At 50.6% G+C, this 24,000-nt stretch overlaps 1 protein-coding gene across 3 annotated transcripts in view; it reads right to left on the bottom strand.

Moving 5' to 3' along the window:
- ldlrad4a (low density lipoprotein receptor class A domain containing 4a) overlaps positions 1-24,000 on the bottom strand; it is a 61,324-nt gene that overhangs the window by 22,815 nt on the left and 14,509 nt on the right. For 2 of the 3 annotated variants that reach the window (XM_077008348.1, XM_077008349.1), the window contains exons 2-3: positions 18,852-19,322; positions 14,296-14,454 (exon numbers count right to left, since the gene is read on the bottom strand). In XM_077008348.1, coding sequence (XP_076864463.1) covers positions 14,296-14,454; positions 18,852-18,891 — 199 coding nt within the window. In that variant the 5' untranslated portion in view covers positions 18,892-19,322. Of the gene's footprint in view, positions 1-1,600; positions 2,001-14,295; positions 14,455-18,851; positions 19,323-24,000 lie in introns of those variants that run through there. The other variant, XM_077008350.1, reaches the window with a different exon arrangement.

The following is a 24,000-nucleotide window of genomic DNA, read 5'->3' as shown; positions in this document are numbered from 1 at the left end:
GGCCTCGTCAGCTGAGATTAGCGCTTCTGATATCCAGACTGAGGTAGCGTCTGTTCGAGCTAATGGAGACGACACAGGGCGCGTCTGACTGTACAGCTCATAGTGGACAAGGTGTCCAGCATGCCAAACACTTTCAAAAGGTATTAGAGCAGCAGTCCTCTGTTCTAACTACTGATGCAATCAAGTCTTGATCTTATTTTTTATATGGCAGACCTCCAAAAAAAGTGTTTGTGAGTGTGTGTGTGTGTGTGTCATTGGCATCCACGCTTAAGCTCTGATAAGGAGCAGCACTGCAGTCTAATGAACGAGCCAAGTTCACCGCTGAGACTATCCGCCGTCCCCGCGCGCAGTCCCAAACGCCACAGCTCGCGCTCGCGTCACGAGCACAACATTCACGCGCAGCGACACACACACAAACACACACACAACGGCCACAGAAGACTGTAATAAGCACATGCTCACGTTTTATCCTAACGAACATGTCTGTAAGCACAAGAACACGTAGCTGCTTTTAAAGACGTCAGTCCCAAACAAACGCAGTGGCCAAAGCGCGTTCACGGCAGGTCTGTGTACGAACCACACGGGTCTGCTGTGGTGATTTGGTCTCTCCTGACATACCAAAGGTTCATGTTTAAGGTTTCAGTGTTTAACACACGTCTGCGTCGCACATTTTTATTTAAGAAGTTTCTCACTAATGTCGTAGCGCTTACACTTGAACCTACGGTGTTCATATAACGGTGTTTTAACTGGCGATAGCGCCAAACGAGCAGGACGGGTAAACAGTTCATTATCAGTCAAGTCTTTGGAGTGAAAAAGTCAATTTGGTTACAAGATTTGTCACCAAAGGGCATACTGTAGAAGTTAATGACTTCGGGACGGGCACTTGGCGTCGCCAGTAACGGCGAACACACTCCTCAACACCCCGTTACACGCGCGCCCCCGTCCTCTACGGTAACGTCTCCGGGTTTCGGCGGGCGGTCTGGGGCGACGTGGGGGCAGGACGACGGGCGGTCTCGCTCCAGACCCGCAGCGTTATTCTCAGCGAAACTACAGCCAGACACAAACACGGCGTCGGGCTTAAAATAAAGTCTCCGCAGAACCGCGAGACTGCCGGAGGACCGCGGGGCGTTTCTGCCTCCACGGACACCGGACCGAGAGGACGAGTCGGACCGACACGCGCGCGGGCCGACGCCGCGAACAGATATTTTTCAATTGACGCGTCGAGTTCGGTTACAATACAAAAAAAAACACATTACAAGCGTAGAAGTTTACGCCCTGTGCACACACACACATAAACCAGCTTCACATTTTAGTCAGAGACGACTGAACGAGCCGCCAGACTGCGAATAAAGGCGTTTTCACCCCGTTCGTCCGCGTCTCTCACGACATTATTAACGATATTTCGGTAATACGTCACACACGGCGGCGGAGGTCCGAAATACGCCGTAACGACACCGCATATCCCCGGAAAACACACCAGTCGCACGGCAAAAAAAAAACAACCATTCGTACGATTTCGCGAGGTCCGGAGCGGCGATCGGTTCCTCAGAATCGCCCCCCGAACGGGCCGAGTAGCGGACGGAGCGGAGGAGAGACTCACATATATCCATCCCCTGTGGCTGCGCTCCGGTGCAGTTGCAGGAACAAGTGACATTGGAGTTGGACTTGCTGGACGTGCCCGGCGCCGTTACGTTTTGCATGGGGGCTGGGGAGTGACGGGACGCCGGTGAAGAGCCGCCGGTAGCGGGGCACCCCCCCCGCACGGTGTTAAGGACGACCTAACCAGCACTGCGCGGTCGGCGCTGGCCTCTCCGGCTCCTCATGCCTCACGCCATGTCCCCGCTCGCCCGCGTCGGTAACGTCTCCTACGGGGAACGGGCTCCTTTTTTTTTCTTCCTCCACCAGCGCCCCTCTCGCTCGCTTTCATTCAGAAGAATGGCTCACTGTTACGGTGTCATGGTTGTGGGCAGGCGGACACCCCAGCCCTCCTCCTCCTCCTCCTCCTCCTCCTCCTCCTCCTCCTCTAGGAGGGGGAGCAGAGCCAGACAGACAGGAGGGAGGGAGGGAGTGCTCGGAGCCGAGGCTGGCGGTGACAATGGCGGTGAGAGGGGCTGGTCTAGCCGGGGGAGGGGGGGTGTAGGCGGGTAGAATTACACACTCTCATTAGTGCCAGCCGCCACCAATCAAGGCAGGCAGTGAAGAGGCTAACCTTGGGCTGACCCCAGTCTAGCAGATATTCAACAGATGTGTCACTGCCCCCCCTTCCCCAAACCGTCTACTATCTATAAATAACCGGAGCGGTTTGAGGGGCGTGCGTGCGTGCGTGTGTGTGTCGGGAGGTGTTGCTTATCTGACAGAACAATTAAAATCACAAGCGGCTGAAACGTGATGCGACAACATTACATTTCGTTTATGTGAACGTTTTTGGCCATGTTGTGGCACTTTGTCTTAGTGCAACGTGGAAAAAAAAACTTCCCAGTTAAACGAACAGACACGCAGCTACCAGACAGACCGACAACCACCGCACTGGCCCGCTAGAGATGTTTAGACACGGGAAGACCCTGTGACACCCCCCCCCCCCCCCCCCCATTCCCCTGACACCAGACAACCAGACAGCAGAGACAAAACATCATCCAGCCAACACCAAACACACCACAAAAACTCACCCCTCTCCGCCAAGCTCCTGTCTCAAATATACACATTACTTTGCCTCGTTATTCTTTAAATAAACATATAAACACAAACATACAAACATTAATTATATATATATATATATATATATATATATATATATATATATATATATATATATATATATATATATATACACACATATATATATTTATATACACACACATATATATATATATATATATAGAGAGAGAGAGAGAGACAGAGAGCATATTACACTTTTTCAGACTGTAATGATAAATAAATAGCCTACAGTTATGACCTACGTGCATTCATGTAATGTACAGTTGTGCGTATGCTGGACCTGCGGCTGCATGATTGTGTCTTAAGGCGGATCTGAGAAATGAACGCAGGATCCGTCCCAGTAACAGGCTGGACGGTAAACACGCCGCATTTGTGCTCGGCGCACAAATTAGACGGCGCACGCCGCCCTTTAGCGACCCCCAGTGGCGCCTGCGGTCACGACACCACTGCAATGGCTCAGTGCAGGGCCAAGCGTTCCTAACAGCCACCGGGAGCTCTTCAGATGCCAGCTGAGTTTAGACTTGTCTGAAAGGCGCTGAAGGGCGTAGCGGTAGCTAACAAAGAGGCGAATATGTCCTCAGTGACACGCGCAAAGTTAAACGAGGGGTTTGGCCTTTTTCTTCCCCTAGCTAGGCAGCATATACATAATCCAGCATATACATAATCCATAATCTCATTTTAATTTTGGTGTTTATCTGTAGACAAATAAACACTGCATAGTATACTAATATTTTTTCCCCCAGCATGAAAATGTAGCTGCACGAGGCTGAATGTAGCTGTAGGAGTGAAAATGAACACTCGGGCTGAATCAAGCGGCCAAACTAGTCGGGCTGAGAGCCGCCGTTTCTTTAACCTTCAGCCCGAGCGTCCAGACCATTCTCTCACGCTGCTGCTGCGCTTGGCAAAGACCTGCACTGCGTGTGTGTCTCCAGACAGCAGTCTACACTCCTCACTAACAGGAAGATTACCAGGACCCCCTGGGATCTGTTGTCATGGCTGGGCGTGCGTGTGTGTGTGTGTGGTGTGTTGTGTCTATTTGTGTGTGTGTGTGTGTCTATATATATATATATATATATATATATGCTGGATGTAAATTTTGTATAGATCATAATGGGAAGCCCCATGCAGTTACGAGCTTGTCCTGTTTGTTCTGTCCCACTCGGTCCTGTGGCAACATCATCCTGAGGTTAATTGGTCCATGTAATCTTTGTGTAAGTAAGGTGTGTCTTGTCCTGCTAACTGCAAGCAATGAGGGAGGATGGGAATCACACACACACACACACACACACACACGCGCGCACACGCACACACACAAGCAGGGAGGAAAAGTGTGAGACAGAGGTCAAAGCAAGAGTATGACTCACACCCAGTGTGTGTGTGGATGTGTGTGTAGCCAGTGCAGTGGTGTGTGTGTGTGTGTGCATGTAAGAGGAAGAGGGTGTTTGGGAGACGTGACAGGCTATACAGTGACGGCCAGTGATTGGTCAGTGGGCAAGTCAGTGAACAGGACTAAGCAGAGCAGGAGAACCCTGACAAGACAGCATTCATTACACACACACACACACACACACACACACACACACACACACACACACACACATACACACACACACACCCACCCATACACAAACCTTCACCCACTCAAAGAGTAACACATACTCTCCCACACTGACTCTCACAAATTCAAACACAGACACACACACAAACTCACAAATTCTTACACACATATAAACTCACAAAAGGTCTCTAACACACAGGCTCAAACTCCCAAACATATATATAAACTCACAAACACTAACGCAAATCACTTAGTACACCTGTTCACACTTCAGCACAATCAAACCCTGAGGCAGACGGACAGATAGACGGACAGATAAACGGACAGAACGGTAGATAAAGAAGAACACAACAGAGAGACACAAACTGTCTCACTCCGCCAGTGTTACACTCGCTCCGTGAGCAGCCTCCATTCACTGCTCCCTAATGCTCTGTGGAAAGTGTTGGCTTCATAACTCCTTTACATGTGTACTGCACAAATAGCTCACGCTACCGCTATCTCCGTCTCCAACCCACATACCACTGGCATCGTCTCTTCCTCTTTTCCCCAGAAACACACCGAGTAAACCCAAACAGACACAAAACCAGACAAAACATGCAAAAACTTCCTGAAACTGCAGAGTGTAACCAGGCGGGAGGGGAATTGCCGAACCACAGCACGAAAGCAAAGCGGACCACAGAACACACCCCGACGAAAACATATACATACACAAACATACACGAACGCACACAGTCACACATTCACTCTTGTGACACATATATGAACCGAGTGGTGGTACAGCTGAACGCTGCTATATACCCTACAAAAGGCCTATCTGGGTCATTCTTCTTTTTTTTTTTAATCGAAGCTGCACTTGTGGTGACTGGCAAAGCCAGAAATATTTCCTCTGTGTTCTAAAGGTTCCCACAAAGGAATTAAAACAAAATGTATGAACACACACATTTTCTTTCGTCACTCCCATGACCAAATATGTGAGATCTGTTGAAATACAACACACACACACACCCACACACACACACATACTCCCTCAAGGCTGTCAAATATGCTTAAAACTGCTCTCAAATTTTAAGTACTTAAAAGATTTAATATTTGAATGCAAGTATTAATCAGCCTGTAATTAGCATAGAGCTTTCCACTGATTTAGCAGCAGCTATCCTGGTGAGCTGGAGAAATCGCAGTAACACCATTTCTGGCTGTTGCCTAGTGACAACCCCCTTTATCTACATGTAGCATCAAGGGTCATTTGCCAAAAGGTCTAGGAGGTACACGCTGGAACGTTAGGAGTCTTAAAAGGTACAACACGGGACCTTAGACATTTCAATGGGATTTTTTTTTTGCCTTACCCGTATTAGAAAAATCTGAATAGCATTTGAAATGTACTGATAGACCTAACATACACACACCCACACACACCCACAGGCCTTAGCTATTTCGTGCCTCTGTGCCGTGCAGCACACAAGCACACGTGTTCAACAAAACTGCAAATTTAAATAAAAAACTTTACAAGCTATGTACACTTGAAAGAAGAGAACACACCCAGATTTGTCCTCACTGACTCTCACTGAGGCTTTTACCAGCTTCCCTAACCGCTGGTACTCTCTTCCAGACACCTGCTACACCCTCCTTGACACCTGCTACACCCTCCTGGACACCTGCTACACCCTCCTGGACACCTAATACACCCTCCTGGACACCTGATACACCTGCTACACCCTCCTGGACACCTGATACACCTGCTACACCCTCCTGGACACCTATTACACCCTCCTGGACACCTGCTGCACCCTCCAGGGCACCTGCTACACCCTCCTGGACACCTAATACACCTGCTACACCCTCCTGGACACCTAATACACCTGCTACACCACTGCACCCTCCCCTGCACAGACCTGAATCTTTGTTTTGAGCTATTTATGAGAGCTTCTTAAGGGCAGCATGGCTGAGACATCAACACTTAGATCAGAGAGAAAACTACACAAGCCTAATTGAGAAGGCCACAGTCACGTGATCGACTACCACTCCACATCCCAACTCAACATTCACAACCCCCTCCACACCCCAACTCAACACCCACAACCCCCTCCACACCCCAACTCAACACCCACAACCCCCTCCACACCCCAACTCAACACCCACAACCCCCTCCACACCCCAACTCAACACCCACAACTCCCTCCACACCCCAACTCAACACCCACAACTCCCTCCACACCCCAACCCCCTCCACACCCCAACTCAACACCCACAACTCCCTCCACACCCCAACTCAACACCCACAACTCCCTCCACACCCCAACTCAACACCCACAACTCCCTCCACACCCCAACTCAACACCCACAACCCCCTCCTCACCCCAACTCAACACCCACAACCCCCTCCACACCCCAACTCAACACCCACAACTCCCTCCACACTCCAACTCAACACCCACAACCCCCTCCACACCCCAACTCAACACCCACAACTCCCTCCACACCCACAACTCCCTCCTCACCCCAACTCAACACCCACAACCCCCTCCTCACCCCAACTCAACACCCACAACCCCCTCCTCATCCCAACTCAACACCCACAACCCCCTCCTCACCCCAACTCAACACCCACAACCCCCTCCACACCCCAACTCAACACCCACAACTCCCTCCTCATCCCAACTCAACACCCACAACCCCCTCCTCACCCCAACTCAACACCCACAACTCCCTCCACACCCCAACCCCCTCCACACCCCAACTCAACACCCACAACTCCCTCCACACCCCAACCCCCTCCACACCCCAACTCAACACCCACAACTCCCTCCTCACCCCAACTCAACACCCACAACCCCCTCCACACCCCAACTCAACACCCACAACCCCCTCCACACCCCAACTCAACACCCACAACACCCCAACTCAACACCCACAACCCCCTCCTCATCCCAACTCAACACCCACAACCCCCTCCACACCCCAACTCAACACCCACAACTCCCTCCTCATCCCAACTCAACACCCACAACCCCCTCCTCACCCCAACTCAACACCCACAACCCCCTCCTCATACTAACCCAGCAACCACAACCTCCTCCACACTCCACTTCCATATCATAAAAATCTGCTTAGCATGAAAGATGCTTCACATCCACTTATACATTAATAAATCACGAACGCATGTGCACACACATGTATACACATGTGCACGCACACAATATATTAACAGAATGCCTTAACAGAATCATTCAGAAGTTAAAAAATCTAAATCACAACAGAGGGTTAATGAAAGGAAACCTGTCCTTCTCCTTTGGCTCCTTCAGACACATCGTCTGGGTTTTACTCGCATTCCTCCGAGGGCCTTCGACTGGACACCTGACACCCCAGCATGGCAGTCAAGCAAAGGGGGCTCGTTAAGGGCTCTTGCAGAAGACCACGTTACTACCATGGTCACATGACTCACCCTCCTTCCACATATGCAGTGGTTACCTGGAAAATGTCATGAATGCCATAACATACTCTAGTGCAGCACACCTCGAATATATGAGGGTTAGAGAAACAAGCTAACATATTTCATCTGAAAGCTTCTAGTAGAGTAATTCAGGTGTGCGTGTTCTCCAGAGGTTTGGAAAGAGGCATGTTAACCTAGGAGAGTCGTCTACTCCTCACCAAAACAAGCGTCTCTTCAGCAGTGTAGTTTGCAGGAACGTTTACAGCTGCTTGTAGTTAAAACATTTAGCAAAGTTAACAGTAATAACATCTGGCTCATTCCTGTATGTCACACAACCTGCAAACAGAACACAGACTTTTGTCCTTGTTTATGCTAAATTGCACGTCAATAAACCGTGAGTGTGCTGTTGCACCAGACTAGTAACATGGCTTGTCACAGCGTCTAAATCATCTCGGCAACCCAGACCTGAACCTGTTACTTAGATCGTGTAGTGACAAAAGTATAACAGCGAGCGATCCTGAGACGTGATGGGAGGTAGCTGTGTAAGCGCGTGTGTGTACTTTGTATTGTCAGGACAAATTTTACTTTAGGAAGCCCTGCTTAGACTCAGGACTACTGGCAGGGTGGTCGTCACAGTTCCTCAGCGCTGGGGACAGAAGCAACGACTCTTGGCACTCGTTCACCCTTGGAGACAAAAGACTGAAGATGTACACTGTATTTCAAGAAAGTGTAACAGGCAGCCTGTAGCTTGGCTTTCTATCTGCCGACATGTGCGGGTCCTCTCTCGTGGAGGCCTGCCGGTGGTGGAGAGGAGGAGATCGATGGTGATGGAAGTTCAGCCGTGCCTGTGTAGGCAAAAGCAGGAGAGAACCGTCGGAGCACGGTCGGTTTGGGTTGCTAGGTTACCAGAGACGTGGCGCTAGAAATAAACCTCTCAGGTGCCGTCCGCGCTCGGGCGTCTGGTGGTCCGTCGGACCTGCGCGGAACGTTCTCAGCAGGAAAGCGTCTGGCTCACAGAACACCTGGTGTGGGAGGAGTTATCGGTGACACTGTGGACCAGGGGGCGGGATTTGGGGTGCGGTTTGAGGGGGAGGGGATTCACTCGGGCGGAGCCCCAGTAGAGGGGAAGTCACCGAGGCGGTGTCGAAGGTGAAGGGGAAGTTGTAGGCTGACCAGGCCAGCCCACGTCCATGATGACGACGGACAGCCACTGACAGAAGACCCACCGTCACTCTGAACATACGCATGCAGATTCTTTTAAACACAGAGTTCTCATTTTGTCCTTAGACTTGAACGGCAGATTCAACATAACGTGGTATTTATACACGCACAGAAAACACAAAAATCAATGTTTGCCACACATACGCCATCCAGCTCAACGTTCAGACTGCTGAGGTACTTTCCACTGCCTAGTAACAGTGACTCCTGTTCTAGCAAGAACAGAACGACACTCATAACTCAGATGTGTTTATTATCTTAATCGCTTATTTAAGGGAGTGAGTGAGTGAGAGTCGAACTGGGCTTGGTACTGCAGTGATAGTGCTGCCCTCACAACCCAGTGAAACCATGAGCAAACACACACTACACATAGGGTTTATCACTCACACACACACACGTTTATCAAGCACAGTGCTAGTAAAGTTGGAAATAGGGCTTTTCCTGATTGTTTCTTAAATAACATGTGACAATAATAATAATTTTATTGTTGTTGTTATTTAATACGTGTTTCCTGCTGATAGTGTCCCAGTTAGTCCCAGTCTAGAGTATTTTGCTAAGTGAGCAAGCGTGTGTGTGTGTGTGTGTGTCGCAGTCGGCCTGTAAGCAGAATACGTGGTGTGCGAGTCAGAGAGGGAGCAGGCATATTCTGCGTGCTGCGGACTCAACAGCGTGTAGAGCTTTTAGGAACAGAGAGCACAGACGACCAAGGGGGTCTTATTCTCACCACCCACACAGCACTGACTACCTTCCCCAGCACACACACACACACACACACACACACACACACACACACACACACACACACACACACACACACACACACACACACACACACACAGGCAAAGGGGGAGAGACAGAGAGCAGCAATTTATGGACTGAGTAAAATGGACAAGATCAGACCGAAATTGTTAACGTTCTCTCCAGCCATGTTTCCAGACACAACAGCACAGAGCTGTAATGTCTGCCTTGTGAGAGTCTGCTCTAATGTTGTGGAGATACACGCACGCACGCACGCACGCACACACACACACACACACACAGTTTCCTGATCTCGGCTGACTGCACCATTTTCTATTCCTCACTCAGCCGGTCTATCCCCTGCTGAACACACATCATGTTTTTGGGCTTTTTTCTAAGAACAAACACATTGGTCCCCCCCATCTCTGTCAGACACAGGAAATGGGTAGAGCGTGCGCACGAGTGTGTTTTATTAAATGGACACCGCACCACCGGAACAGAGCACAGTTGCCTGTAATGCTCTCACTGTGTCAGGGTAAAACCAGGGCCAACTTCCACCACTCTCAGACCCACGAGTCTCAGACCCACGAGTCTCAGACCCACGAGTCTCAACTCCAGAGGCCCTGCGTGTTCCTGCCGTCTCACACGTGACGTCCTGGAGAGCCGTCTCCGCAACTCTCTCTTAAAGACGCTCGCTCACAGAACACACTCTCCACATGCTGTGTCAGCAGCACAGAAACAGCTCATAAGCACCACCTTAACGCTCCGCTAGCTAGGAAAGATCACACACACGCCCCTTAATATAGAAAAGCATTTCAGTGGACCGAAGGAGATCAGTAAACACGATGGATAAATAAGTAAATAAATCAGGTAAACATGAGCGCGTAGCCCTGAGCTGCAGTGGTCATTCTAAGACAGACACTCAAGGTTATGCAGACTGCAGCTAACCCAGCAGGGATGTCCCACAAGACTCGGCTCCGCTCCGGTACCGTCCTCCGCTCTGGATCTGCATTCAGGGCAGATGCTCTTACGTTGTGCGGAGCGACTTGTATATGTCAGCACGGCGTTACGTGCGTTCTCTGGGAATCGAACCCACAAGCGGCATTTTGCCAGTAGCTTGTTCTTCCTGCTGTGCCAGGAGAACTGGACCCTACTCGTCTGCGTGGAGAGTTTTGTGAGGGCCCGGGCACCTGCTCAACTGCCATCACCTACATCACACTATAGGTCATGGACATTGCTCATAAAAATGCATGCACAGGTGTGGGCAGAAATCCTAAATGGGCCCGACTGGTGAGAATGACACCAACGATTACGTGTTTCCACTTTGTTAGCGTGTGTGTGCGTGCGTAAGGAGCCACGAGACTCCAATGGCTTTTCTGTTTGGAGAGGTCACGTCTGAGGCCAAGGGTCACCAAGGACAAGCCAGGCTGTGTTACACAGGCTCTATTGACACAGCACCGAGCGTGCGCGTTACCTCACGGTCATCCGCAAGTCACGAACAGCAAATCTGTTCCCGCTGTGTTTGTGCGTATTAGAGCTGGAGAGCTTAGGCAGAGCGGTGCAAGTGAAATTTTGCAGCAATATTAATAGCAATAGCTGGTCCGCCACCCGTCCTCTGCGGGGAGGGAAGCTTATTGGTTTAATCACATATTCTAGCAGTCTTGTAGCTTATAAGCTTTTATCGAGAGAGTGGTGAAGTTGTGTTGACAAGCACTAAATTCGTACAAAATGAATATTTTAGTCCGTCAAGTTATGTAGTTGCTTCTTGTCGGTTGGTTGTAAACACGACAGATGGCTGAGTTAGTGGCTGTTGGCGAGACCTAACTACAAGTTTGTCTGAGAGCTTTTCATTATTATTTGTGTAACTAATTACCAGATCATGCGATATGACAGTCCTGGATGTAGCTTAACTGCTATTAAGACACTTTTGCGGTGTAGCTTAATTTCCCCGAAGGAGAGCTTAGCTAAATTAAATTTTTGTAGAGTAACTTCTAACTTAGCATGCTACATTTTTAAAGTAGCTTGACCACCAGTGATTAAGTATTTATATTGCAGAAACAAAGCAGAATCTCAAAGAAACCTCGCGATCTGACAGACTATAAAACTCCATAAGAATAACATTTAAATATAAATAACAAGCATCATTACATAATACAATTCTACTTGTTACTTATTAAAACGATACAGTATCCATATATGGATTCATTTTGGGTGATTTTTCTTTATCGTTCAGGTGAGCAGCTACCAACACTGTCAAGCTGGTGTTGTAGTGCATTAGGTTTTTATATAGTAGACTTACAATCCCCTGTTGACACTTGCTAAAACTATTTGAAGAGTCGAAAACACCACGGGCTGTAACTGATATGTTGTCTCTTAAGACTCAGACTTCCAGAAATTCTCCAGGTGTCATCACGCAGGTTCAGGCTCACGGTGGGACGGCACTCGTCTCGGTGAAGCTTGTTCTGGCCTCGCAGGGCCGGTTCTTCCTCTCTGTTGCCGGTCCTGCCGGTGTGAGGCCGGTTCCGGCCCTCCGGAGCGTGAAGCTGGTTCTGCCTTCCAATGAGGTAAGAGTCTCCCCACTAGAAGCTCTTAGTGAGTCACTGAGAAACACCAGGCTGAAGGCGCCCGTAATGTGTCTCACATGCCTGGAAATACTCCCCCTGTCCTACACCACTCTGAATCAGCAGAGTGTGTGTGTGTGTGTGTGTGTTGTGTATGTGTGTGTGCGCGCGAGCGAGCTGTGGGGGAGGGGCGTGCGTACGTGCGCGTGTGTTTTGTGGGGGTGGGGGTGAGAGGACCCCTCTGCAGAGAGCTACGCTGTTAGCACCGGGACATCCGTGACTCAGCCAGACGCTCACCGTCTAGACCGTATTCATGATCCATCTGTTTGAGAGACACAACGAGATGGCAAACTCGATTAGAATTGAAATATTTTCAGCCCCGCTCTCTCTCCCCCTGTCTGCTTCTCTTCTCAGTCCCTCGTTCTCTACCCCTTTTCTCTCCTTCTTTCTCTCTCGTTCCCATTCTTTCCCTCTTTCTCTCCCCTCTTCTTTGCTTTCTGCACAAAAATCAGCAAACCAAAGCCAGTGAAAATTCAATCATACTATACACACACAAACACACACCCACATGCATGTCAAATACACGCACACACAAACACACACACACACACACACACACACACGTGCCTCTGAAATAGCCGCCATCCACAGTCACTTTCATTAGCATGTGGGCCAGACTGCTAAATATTTGAAGTGCAGCAGTTGGTGCAGCTCTGCTGGAAATAAGAGAGAGAGAGAGAGAGAGAGAGAGAGAGAGAGAGAGAGAGAGAGAGAGAGAGAGAGAGAGAGAGAGAGAGAGAGAGAGAGAGAGGGGCTCCTTGTGCAGAGACAGCAGAACACAACACACTGGAGAGTCAGGGTGGAGATAGACAAAGAGGGAGAGAGAGAGAGACAAAAGGAAACAGATTCTGTGAGGTTGGGCGAGAGACCTTTATTTATGTGTGCATGCCCGAGAGAGAGAGAGAGAGAGAGGAGAGAGAGAGAGAGAGAGAGAGAGAGAGAGAGAGAGAGAGAGAGAGAGAGAGAGAGGCCATAAGGGGGTAGGGAGGAAGCAGACTAGGGTAATAAAGGCTCAGCTGTAAAGTGTTTTTGTCTAGTCCTGAAAACTTGTTGAGACAAAAGCCTGGTCTCCATCAAAGGCTCTGCTGTGTGCAGCAGGGGTCTGAACCCCACCTGTCCCCTAGCCAACGAGGCCATTAACACAGGCACACACCAACACCCCTCCAGGGTCTGTTTGGGTCGGACACAGAGGAAAACATCATTACTGTTCTCATGACTGGAGGCAGTCTCCCCAACACGGCCGCTCACACACGCTGCCCTGGTCCATGAACACAGAGTCAGTCCAAACTTGAGCAGTGAGAAAATAACAAGTAATTGTGTGGAATTTCCAAAAAAAAAAAACAGATGTATTAGGCAAAGTTTGGAGGAGCTCAACGTCTGGACAGTTTAATGACACTACTGCCAATATGAGGTGAGCTGTACTTTATACTTTATGGGAGACGGGGGAAGTGTGTGTGTGTGTGTGTGTGTGTGTGTGTGTGTGTGTGTGTGTGTGTGTGTGTGTTTAGACCCAGGAAGTCTAGATTACAGGGGGAAAGTTCACTGCCCAGTTGTGGCTGCTGTGTGATAGAGACCATCTGTTTGCCGCTCCTATATAGTTCCCTCAGAGAGTGAGAGACAGGGAGAGAAACGGAGAGAGAGAGAGACAGGCAGAGAGACAGGGAGACAGTAAGAAAGAGGACTATTAACTCGTCTCACATACTCACATAAAACCACATCAGCATTTCCACCTTGTGCTTATAGTGACGACCAGAAACTGTAGTTGGAGTTCCACAAACAAAACCACATAACCACACAGCTAAACCAGGTCCATATACAGCAGGATGAACCCGCTCACGATGTCCGAGGCAGCGAGCCGGCACACGCCGGCGCCGAAAAGGTCCACAGCAGTTCCGTCCCAGGAACGCCAGAACAATCGTGCGATCGCGACGGCCGACACATGTGGCGACTACACCTTTGGGTGGGGGCAGCAGGTGGGGTTGGGGTGTGTAGAGGGGGGGGTAACAAGAGGACCTTACCCTGGTGTGGAGCGGAGGAGGGCACCACGGGCAGCGTGGGGGCAGGACTCACAGTGGGGCAGCTCTCCTCATCACTGTGGTCACCACAGTCATTCAGCTGGTTACACAGCAGAGACACCAGGGGCAGACACTTACCATTGGTGCACTGAAACCTGCACTCTGCAGAGGGGGCCAGAGAGAATAGGAGCAGAGAGAGAGAGAGAGAGAGAGAGAGAGAGAGAGAGAGAGAGAGAGAGAGAGAGAGAGAAATTATTACCGATTCATTGAGCTATATATTTTTAGTCTTTAAAAAAATAACACCAGTGGTTGTTGTCCCCAGACTAGTTGAGTCCCCTTATATAAGACACCTGATTCAACTGATATCAGCCTGTGATCACGGCCCCGATGAGTTGTGTCAGGTGTGCTGGAGCAGAAAACACCCAGACGTGTGCGGTGCCAGCCGTCTGGCAGACAAGGGCCCCACGGGCACGCAGTAACAACAGTCAACTTTCAGCCAATGCCAGGAAAGCTAATTTATTCCAACAGAATTACACTGAACTGGGAGAAGAGAGAGAGAGAGAGAGAGAGAGAGAGGCCAGAGGAGGTAGAGACCAGCGCTACAGGTGTTGTGAGGTGCTCTACTGATGAGTCAGTAAAGGAAACACATACCAGACGCATCGAATAATTCACCGCAAGCAGGCTGCAGCAGCACACGGCACAGAGTAACAATTACAGCCACACCTGGGGCCACGCTTTCAACATAAACAGTTCCCTCTTCCGGAACCTTCCGAGGCCCATAAACGTTCCTCACAGGGACGAGGCTCCTGCTGCCGTATTGAACCAGCGACTGAGAAAGCGCATTACAGGATTCCTGGATCTCATTATGATTTCAGACAGACTGAACCATCAGACCGTTGACGAATCTAAATTCTATTTTTAAGATAATTAGAGCGTGATTATCCAGTGTGACAGTCGGGTCACACCGGAAAACGGCCACACTCACCAAAACAAAAAATGATCTACAATAACAAACTGTGTGAAGATCAGCTGCTGTTCAGCTAATGAAGCCAGCGGATCCGGGATAATTGAACACATATTAAAACAACTGGAGGGCTTTATACCACAATTAACCAAACACCAACTAATGAAAACCATTCCAAAGGTGACAGTTGGCTTGGGAATCTTCTGTAAGTGGACAAGCCAAATGAACTAGTCTGATCCGGGGGGCTGGATATGACAGTGGGGGAGTTCTGCGTCTGCCGCGACCTCTGACCCCGTGACCTGCCACGGGCACTGCTGAGGAAGCACAGCAAACGGGAGCGTGCTGTCGGGGAGGTCGGAGAGCGTACTGACCACTGCCGACCGCGTGCTAGGTCATCGCCTCGCTGCACAGGAAGAGGGATTTTTGTTTTAGCCTCAATGTCCTTGATCTTATTTGGACTTTTGTCTCACACTTCGTAGCATCTTTGTCACTTTCAATACCCCTTTCCCTCCCTCCCTCCCTCCCTGCGTCTCTGTCTATCGCTGCCTCCAGGCTTTGGCACCCTTATGGGAAAAAAAGACAAAGTAAGCAAGAGAGACGGAGAGATGGAGAACGAGAGAACTAACACACGAGTCTGCAGAGCCAAATCCTGCAGCCCACGGAGCGGGAGACGCTGGGCGGTCTGAGGGAGGACGAGGGGGTTTAGGGTGTGGTCACGACGACGGGAGGGGGGGTGTGGTCACGACAGTGGGGAGGGGGGGGTGTGGTCACGACAGTGGGGAGGGGGGGTGTGGTCACGACGGTGGGGAGGGGGGGTGTGGCCACGACAGTGGGGAGGGAGGGTGTGGTCAGGACGACGGGAGGGGGGGTGTGGTCAGGACGGCGTGAGGGAGGGTGTGGTCACGACGACGGGAGGGAGGGTGTGGTCACGACGGCGTGAGGGAGGGTGTGGTCACGACGACGGGAGGGGGGGGTGTGGTCACGACGACGGGAGGGAGGGTGTGGTCACGACGGTGGGGAGGGGGGGTGTGGTCACGACGGTGGGGAGGGGGGGTGTGGTCACGACGGTGGGGAGGGGGGGGGTGTGGCCACGACAGTGGGGAGGGGGGGTGTGGCCACGACAGTGGGGAGGGAGGGTGTGGTCACGACGACGGGAGGGGGGGGTGTGGTCACGACGACGGGAGGGAGGGTGTGGTCACGACGGTGGGGAGGGGGGGTGTGGTCACGACGGTGGGGAGGGGGGGTGTGGTCAGGACGACAGGAGGGAGGGTGTAGTCACGACGACAGGAGGGAGGGTGTAGTCACGACGACAGGAGGGAGGGTGTGGTCACGACGGTGGGGAGGGGGGGGTGTGGTCACGACGGCGTGAGGGAGGGTGTGGTCACGACGACGGGAGGGAGGGTGTGGTCACGACGACGGGAGGGAGGGTGTGGTCAGGACGACGGGAGGGAGGGTGTGGTCAGGACGGTGGGGAGGGAGGGTGTGGTCAGGACGGTGGGGAGGGGGGGTGTGGTCAGGACGGTGGGGAGGGGGGGGGTGTGGTCACGACGGTGGGGAGGGAGGGTGTGGTCAGGACGACGGGAGGGGGGGTGTGGTCACGACGACGGGAGGGAGGGTGTGGTCACGACGGTGAGGAGGGGGGGTGTGGTCAGGACGACAGGAGGGAGGGTGTGGTCACGACGGTGGGGAGGGGGGGTGTGGTCACGACGGTGGGGAGGGGGGGGGTGTGGTCAGGACGACGGGGAGGGAGGGTGTGGTCACGACGACGGGAGGGAGGGTGTGGTCAGGACGGTGGGGAGGGAGGGTGTGGTCACGACGGTGGGGAGGGGGGGGGTGTGGTCAGGACGGTGGGGAGGGGGGGGTGTGGTCACGACGGTGGGGAGAGAGGGTGTGGTCACGACGGCGTGAGGGAGGGTGTGGTCACGACGGTGGGAAGGGGGATTGGCGTTATGGAGGCAGGGGTGGGTACATTTTCGACAGCAACATGGAGGGTGGGTTCGGGAGGGCGTGGCCACCCGGAGGGCGTGGCCAACCGGAGGGCGTGTTCCCAGGCTGGTGAGTGGTGGGTCTGCGTGTGGTCACGCGTGCAGGACGAGGCACCCGACACAGCGTCCCCCCGCTTCATTAATATTTCATACGGAAGGAAGCGACAGTTGGGCACGACAGGGTCAGGACCAACACATCCTGCACACTCAGCCTCGTTTCACACTACACAACCAGCATCCTCGAACTGACAAAAACCCTCGCAAACTAACGAGCTCTCCTCTGCACACCCCAGAGCTTCATGACAGGCCATGTCTGACTCTGCATGAGAGGGAGGAAGCGAAGAGGGAGAGAAAGAGAGAGAGAGAGAGAGAGAGAGAGAGAGAGAGAGAGAGAGAGAGAGAGGGAGGACAATCGACAGCCCACTGTCTCTGCTCTGGAAGGGCCTTTCTGTAGGTTAACCCTGCAGGCACTGACATCACAGACATGAGCACACAGACGCACTCACCCACTGAAGTCAGCGCACCCTCCCTACACAAGCCGAGGCCTCGCAGGAATCACAGGAACCAACCTGGAAGCCTTCCACACTCGAAAGACCTCAAGCCTCAACCACCGGCACTTTCCCAGCTTTGAGTGTGTGTGTGTGTGTGTGTGTGTGTGTGTGTGTGTGTGTGTGTGTGTGTGAGACACAGAGTGAGATGAGAAAAGAGTGAGTTAAAAAGGGAAAGCAGAGAGGATCCAGTGAAGGAAAAGAGGGTGTGAGAGTGGTGGAGGAGAGAGGGAGGGAAAATGAAAGACAGTGAAGACATTGAGAGAGTGAAAGAGTGAGAGGGAATGAGAAACTGGGGAAGAGAGGGAAATAAAAGACAGAAGGAACAAGAGAGAAAGGGGGAGTTGGAGAGAGAGAGAGAGAGAGAAAGACAGAGAGAGAGCGAAAATATGAAAAAATGAAAAACTGAAGCAATGCAGTGAATGCCACAAACTCCAGCATTCTGTTGCTATGGGAAACCATGACCAAATTAACTTCATTACATCAACTAAAAATCATGTTTGACATCCACACTAACAAAAGTCCACTGTATATGCACTTGTGTTTACAGTTAGATAATCCCCCCCCCCACACCCCCCTCGGCTGTAGGGCTGGCCTGCTGCATTCTGGGGCCTGAGGCCTGGCGTTCACCTCTTGGCTTGGAGAGCCTACCGCATTCTTCTGGAACAGAACGTTCCGGCATTTCAGTCCTCCCTGCAATTAATAAAATCGCAGAACAGGGTGACCCCGGCTCGGTCCGAGGGCCCGGCAGTTGCTAAAACAATATCCTCCAGCCCGGATCTCTCCGGGGTTTCTGCGTGTCTGGGTCTGTGTTCTGCTCCAAGTTCAAATTCCACATCTGATATTAAAAAATTGCACACGGGCCGGTTTCTCCAGAGTCAGCGTTTGGCTGCCCCAGACAAGGACAGACATTTCTGAAACCGTTTTTATTTTGTTCCCAAAATGTAACAAAACCCTAGTGATGTGTTAGGAGTGTTGGTTTGAGGGCCAGAGATCACGAAACTGTGTGTGTTTTCACACAGTCACCCCCCCCCCACACACACACACACCGCTGCCTCTTACCTGTGAAAGTGTTTGTGTCTGGATAAGCATCTGTCTGCATACTGCTGCTGCAGTAACTCTTCTCCTGACACCTTCAACCCGTCCAGTAGAGGGCGCTCTGCTTGAGCAAGCGCGCCTGGCTGACCTCCATTTTGGATCCTCCGAATCTCAGTTTCTTCATGCAGAGTTAGACGGGGCCAGGCTGAACGGCAGAGAGAAAGGGTGGGGGTGGGGGACGACGCTATCCTCTCACTGCCCAGGGAAGAAATCACAAGGGCTTCCTATTCTTGCAAGCCTGGGTGAACTGACATGGCCCACAATGTACCGGGACAGTGAAGGAGGGGTGTGTGGCGTCCCGGATGGGGAGGGACGTCAGCCCTCCCGTCTCAGGCTCTGATTGGATGCCGGGCCAAAAGGGGCGGTCCCGTCCGATCTGCCAAAGAGAGCATTCCGTCCTCAGGCACACGGGAGCCCCATTTCGGATGGAAAGAGCTGAGAGAGAGAGAGAGAGAGAGAGGGAGAGAGAGAGGGAGAGAGAGAGAGAGAGAGAGAGGGGGGGGGGGACAGGAATAAGTGGAAGGGAAAATGCAACACTATGAAAATATGAATGTCGACGCTTCCTTCTGGCCTGCATTCTTAGGAAGTGAGCAATATGAAGGCCATTCAAGACAGAAATCAGGAAGTTAAAAAAAACATCTACATTCCCTACCAAAGGGCTTTTGTATTTGTTCAGATGTAGACCCATGGAAGGGGAACACTTTGAAGTCTTAAGATCAACATGTAGTGCCCCATGAACCTGCACTCCATACAGGATGGAGGCAAGAACAGGTGACTTGTCATGATGTGAGAGAAACAGCTAGTCAACAATACTACTGCAGGCTGCCGTCTTCAGTGTTATGCATGTGTGTGTGTGTGTGTGTGTGTGTGTGTGTGTGTGTGTGTGTGTGTGTGTGTGTGTGTGTGTGTGTGTGTGTGTGTGTATATTTGTTGGGGGAAGAAAGGATTTGTTGTGGTGGATCTTAACTACAGCAGTAAAGGTCTGGGGTCTGGTTTTGTCATCATAAGAACAGAAATGTTAATCAGTTTGTTAATCAGCAGTACTATATTTATGTTGTACCAAATGTTCCCATGAGATTTTTGACACTTTGTGTGTGTGTGTGGTCTGATTTGGAATCCTTTCAATCACTGCCTCAAGATGCTCAGTAGATACTGCCATGGAGTGTGAGATTTGGAGAACACAGGAGACCATTCAGCTGTCGCCATACACATTACCACAGACGGCGTGTGTGTCCAGGTTGACAGCGTTTGAAAGTAACGGCCGCAAACCCTGCACAACAGCTGTGCCGAGTTATGAACAAGGTGTGCCGGGGCAGGATAAAAGTTTGGAGTGTAACCCAAGTTTTTTTTCTTTGTCCGGAGGACAGACTTTGTTCGTTGTCTGACTGACGGCTCCGATAACAGCCAATGCGCGTCCCCGCGCCGTCTCCGCGTCCCCGGGACAGATCCGCATTGTGTCAGCATTCTCTCCCTGGAGATCAGCCAGGGCGCCGCGGCGTGCCGAGAGGAACTGAAACTCCGAGACGGAGCCGGTGCTGTGCGTCTGCAGAGCCGGGTGAGTAACGCGCAGGACTGATTGGAGTCATGGGGCTTATTACCAGCGCCAGAAACATCAGAACTTCCTGAAAGCGCTCGTCTGAGTCACCGGCATCGTTTAGAGGTCTTTCGAGAAAACCACAGGTGTCTAACTGGGCGGCGCGCAAAAAAAAACGCGTGAGTCACGGTGACCGGAGCGCGCCGGTGCGCGCACCCGGTGTCTTGCTGCTCAGAGCGTCCGTTTCAAAGAAAAGAAACAAACAGTTGTTGATTATAAAGTGCCGTGTTGTAAAAAAAAAAAAACAACAAAAAAATTTAAAAATAACATAAGTTTCGCATATCACAGTAGCCCGACCTAGTGCGCGTTCTCGACTCGGCCCCAGTTCTCAGATGCTATAGCAACAAAGCCACGCGCCCCACGATGGCGGGAAGGAGGCCGGTGGCCGCGTGGTCGTTCTGACACTGATTAATGTTCCGACAACGTCACACGGCGCGAGACAAAGGCGCGCGCGCGAACGCGTATCATCAGGGAACACAACTTATATAGACGAGCGTGAGCCAGGAGTTATTACTGAAATCGCGCTGTTAACGCAACATTTTATTGTTATTATCGCCACAGACATCTGCACGAGCGGTTTTTTCCCTTGCCAACAGATTAGCGCGAGGACAGTGAGTTGTTGCCAAGGCCTCTGGTCCTCTGTCGCTAGGCAGTTTATCTGAAACTATTGTATCCATAATGGAAATGCATGGAGAGTTCCTAATCTCAACTCTAGATCTAATCTCAGATCTCTCAAAACGCACATAAGCCATACGTATTCACAGTGCCGAACAAAATTTTGTTGTTCGCCTGTTTTATGGTTTGGTTGGTACAATCGTAATAACCGTAAGCAAATTATTTCTCGTGTATGGTCCATCTTTATTAGTTATGTAAGACACAGAAAGCCACGAGCTCCTTCTGCACGAGGACTCGCATCTGTTGTGGCCCAACTGGTTTTCTCTCCATAGTTTGAAGCCCTACAAGCTTTCAGTATAGCAGGCTACACACGGAGTTCAGCTTTTCTCATAGTAAAAACATTGGGTTGTCATAGTACAATCCACCTGCGTTCTTTGCAGTCTTTGTTGCGTCTAACCCAACCCAATTCCACAAGAAGGAGAAATACAAGACCACAGACAGTGTGGTTAACCCCCCTCCCCCCTCTGAGGGTGTGTAGGAGCCCTGCAGAGATAAAATGAGCTGAAGACGAAGGCTAATGCTGGCCACCATCATGCTGCCCCGTTCACTCCCTACCGTCTGTCTGACACTCTCTCTCTCACACACACACACACACACCTGTTTTCCTCAGGCACCCTTGTTTGACTCATTTCAGCCCTGCCATGGTCCCTGTGTGACTGCCTCTTTTCCTCTTTCACCATTAGATGAGTCACAACTCAATTAAACCCCTCCAATACATGCGCATGCGCACACACACACACACACACACACACACCAGGAAGGCAGCATGCCCAGAACAGAGGCAGTGGCAGAGACCCCTCCAACACACACACACACACACACACACACACACACACACACACACACACAGGCCAATCACCAAACAAAGCCTCACCTTACACTCATTAAGATACAGGCTACTTCAGGTCAAGAGCCATTCCAAGCACGCATGTGTGTGTGTGTGTGTGTGTGTGTGCCGACACAAGTGGTTAAGGTCTAAGACATTAATTGCTTGTCTGTGGTGGGTTGCCATGCCTGGTGTTGTCTGATGGTGTCTGACTCAGTGGATCATTCTATTCTCTCTCTGTCTGTATTTCTGTCAGTTTCTGGGTGTTTCAGTATCTCATTATTGGTGGTGTGTGTGTCTGTGTGTGTGGTGGGAAGGCTGTCTGGAAGGTACCAGACTGCATGCTTTTAGGAACCACTCTGAGAGTGCTTTTTGGAAAGTACCAGTCTAAGAGTGCTTTTTGGAAAGTACCAGTCTAAGAGTGCTTTTTGGAAGGTACCAGTCTGAGAGTGCTTTTTGGAAGGTACCAGTCTGAGAGTGCTTTTTGGAAGGTACCAGTCTGAGAGTGCTTTTTGGAAAGTACCAGTCTGAGAGTGCTTTTTGGAAGGTACCAGTCTGAGAGTGCTTTTTGGAAGGTACCAGTCAGAGAGTGCTTTTTGGAAGGTACCAGTCAGAGTGCTTTTTGGAAGGTACCAGTCTGAGAGTGCTTTTTGGAAGGTACCAGTCTGGGAGTGCTTTTTGGAAGGTACCAGTCTGGGAGTGCTTTTTGGAAGGTACCAGTCTGGGAGTGCTTTTTGGAAGGTACCAGTCTGAGAGTGCTTTTTGGAAGGTACCAGTCTGAGAGTGCTTTTTGGAAGGTTCCAGTCTGAGAGTGCTTTTTGGAAAGCACTGCTGTTGCCAGACTCGTAGTTAAACAAGGCACACACAATGAGTATTCAACCCCCCCATCTCACCCTCCTTCTCTCTTTCTATCATATTCTCTCTCTCACACACACAGAGGGAATGAAACAGCACCCCCACCCCAAACCCACCCCTACCACGATCACGTTTCCCTTCAGACATCATCGAGTGTGTTCCAGGCAGACCTAGACACTAGTCTCTCTCCTTCACACACACACACACACACACACACACACACACACACACACACACACACACACACACACACACACACACAAGGAGTTTTGGAGAGTGCAGTGGGAATTTATGGCTTGATCATTATGCTTGATGGAACTAGCTGAGCAGGTCACTGATACAAGGCATTATTTTCTCTTTAATTTCATTCATAGCACAATAATGTTTAGAAATAAAAGGCATGAGAAGACATTCTCCACCTCCGTGTTCTGCCTCTCTTGTCTTGTGAGACATAATCCGTCTGGTGGCAATCCGTCTGGTTTCCAAAAAGCTCAGAGGGGAGACACAAAATGAAACCTAACAAAAACCCAGCCTCCTAGAACCACTGCAGCAACTTCACCAAAAAAAAACAGGAACAAAAAGAAGAGGTGGGAATAGTGATAGAAAGAAAGAGAGAAAAGATGGGATGAAGTGTGAGAGGAGAGAAATGAAGGAAACAAAAGAAAAAGAGTGAAGGAGAGGGAAGACAGACATACACGAGCAGACACACACGCACAGACACACACACACAAAGCCTTTAGCTGGGCATGGCATCTCGTACTGTGGCTAATGAATCTCTCCAGACAGCAAAACGGAGATTTAGGATCAGGCGAGAGACGCAGCGCCGGGAAGCTGCAGTTAAAAAAGCTGAAATCACACGCTATTATTAAAGCCCCCCAAACCCCACTTCACACCTCCAACCAAGCCTCGCCTGCTACGTAGAAAACACAGCCTAGCAGATTCAATCATAGTGTCATTTGTATTGGCAGGGGAGGCTTTAAATCAAAACTGCAACCCCTCCCAAGCTTTGCAACTCACAGAGGTAAAAAAGACCCCTGAGAAAAGCAACACAGAAAGCCTTAAAGGGCCCCTATCATGGAAAAGTGGATTTTCTGAGCAATATTGAAATAAAGAATTAATAGGTTAATGTAAATTAATATGTAAATGCATGTCATATTATATAT

The sequence above is a fragment of the Brachyhypopomus gauderio genome, chromosome 6, assembly GCF_052324685.1.
Source record: "Brachyhypopomus gauderio isolate BG-103 chromosome 6, BGAUD_0.2, whole genome shotgun sequence".
NCBI lineage: Eukaryota > Metazoa > Chordata > Actinopteri > Gymnotiformes > Hypopomidae > Brachyhypopomus > Brachyhypopomus gauderio.
The sequence above is the reverse complement of the archived record's forward strand: the minus strand, read 5'-3'. Positions and strand labels throughout refer to the sequence as shown.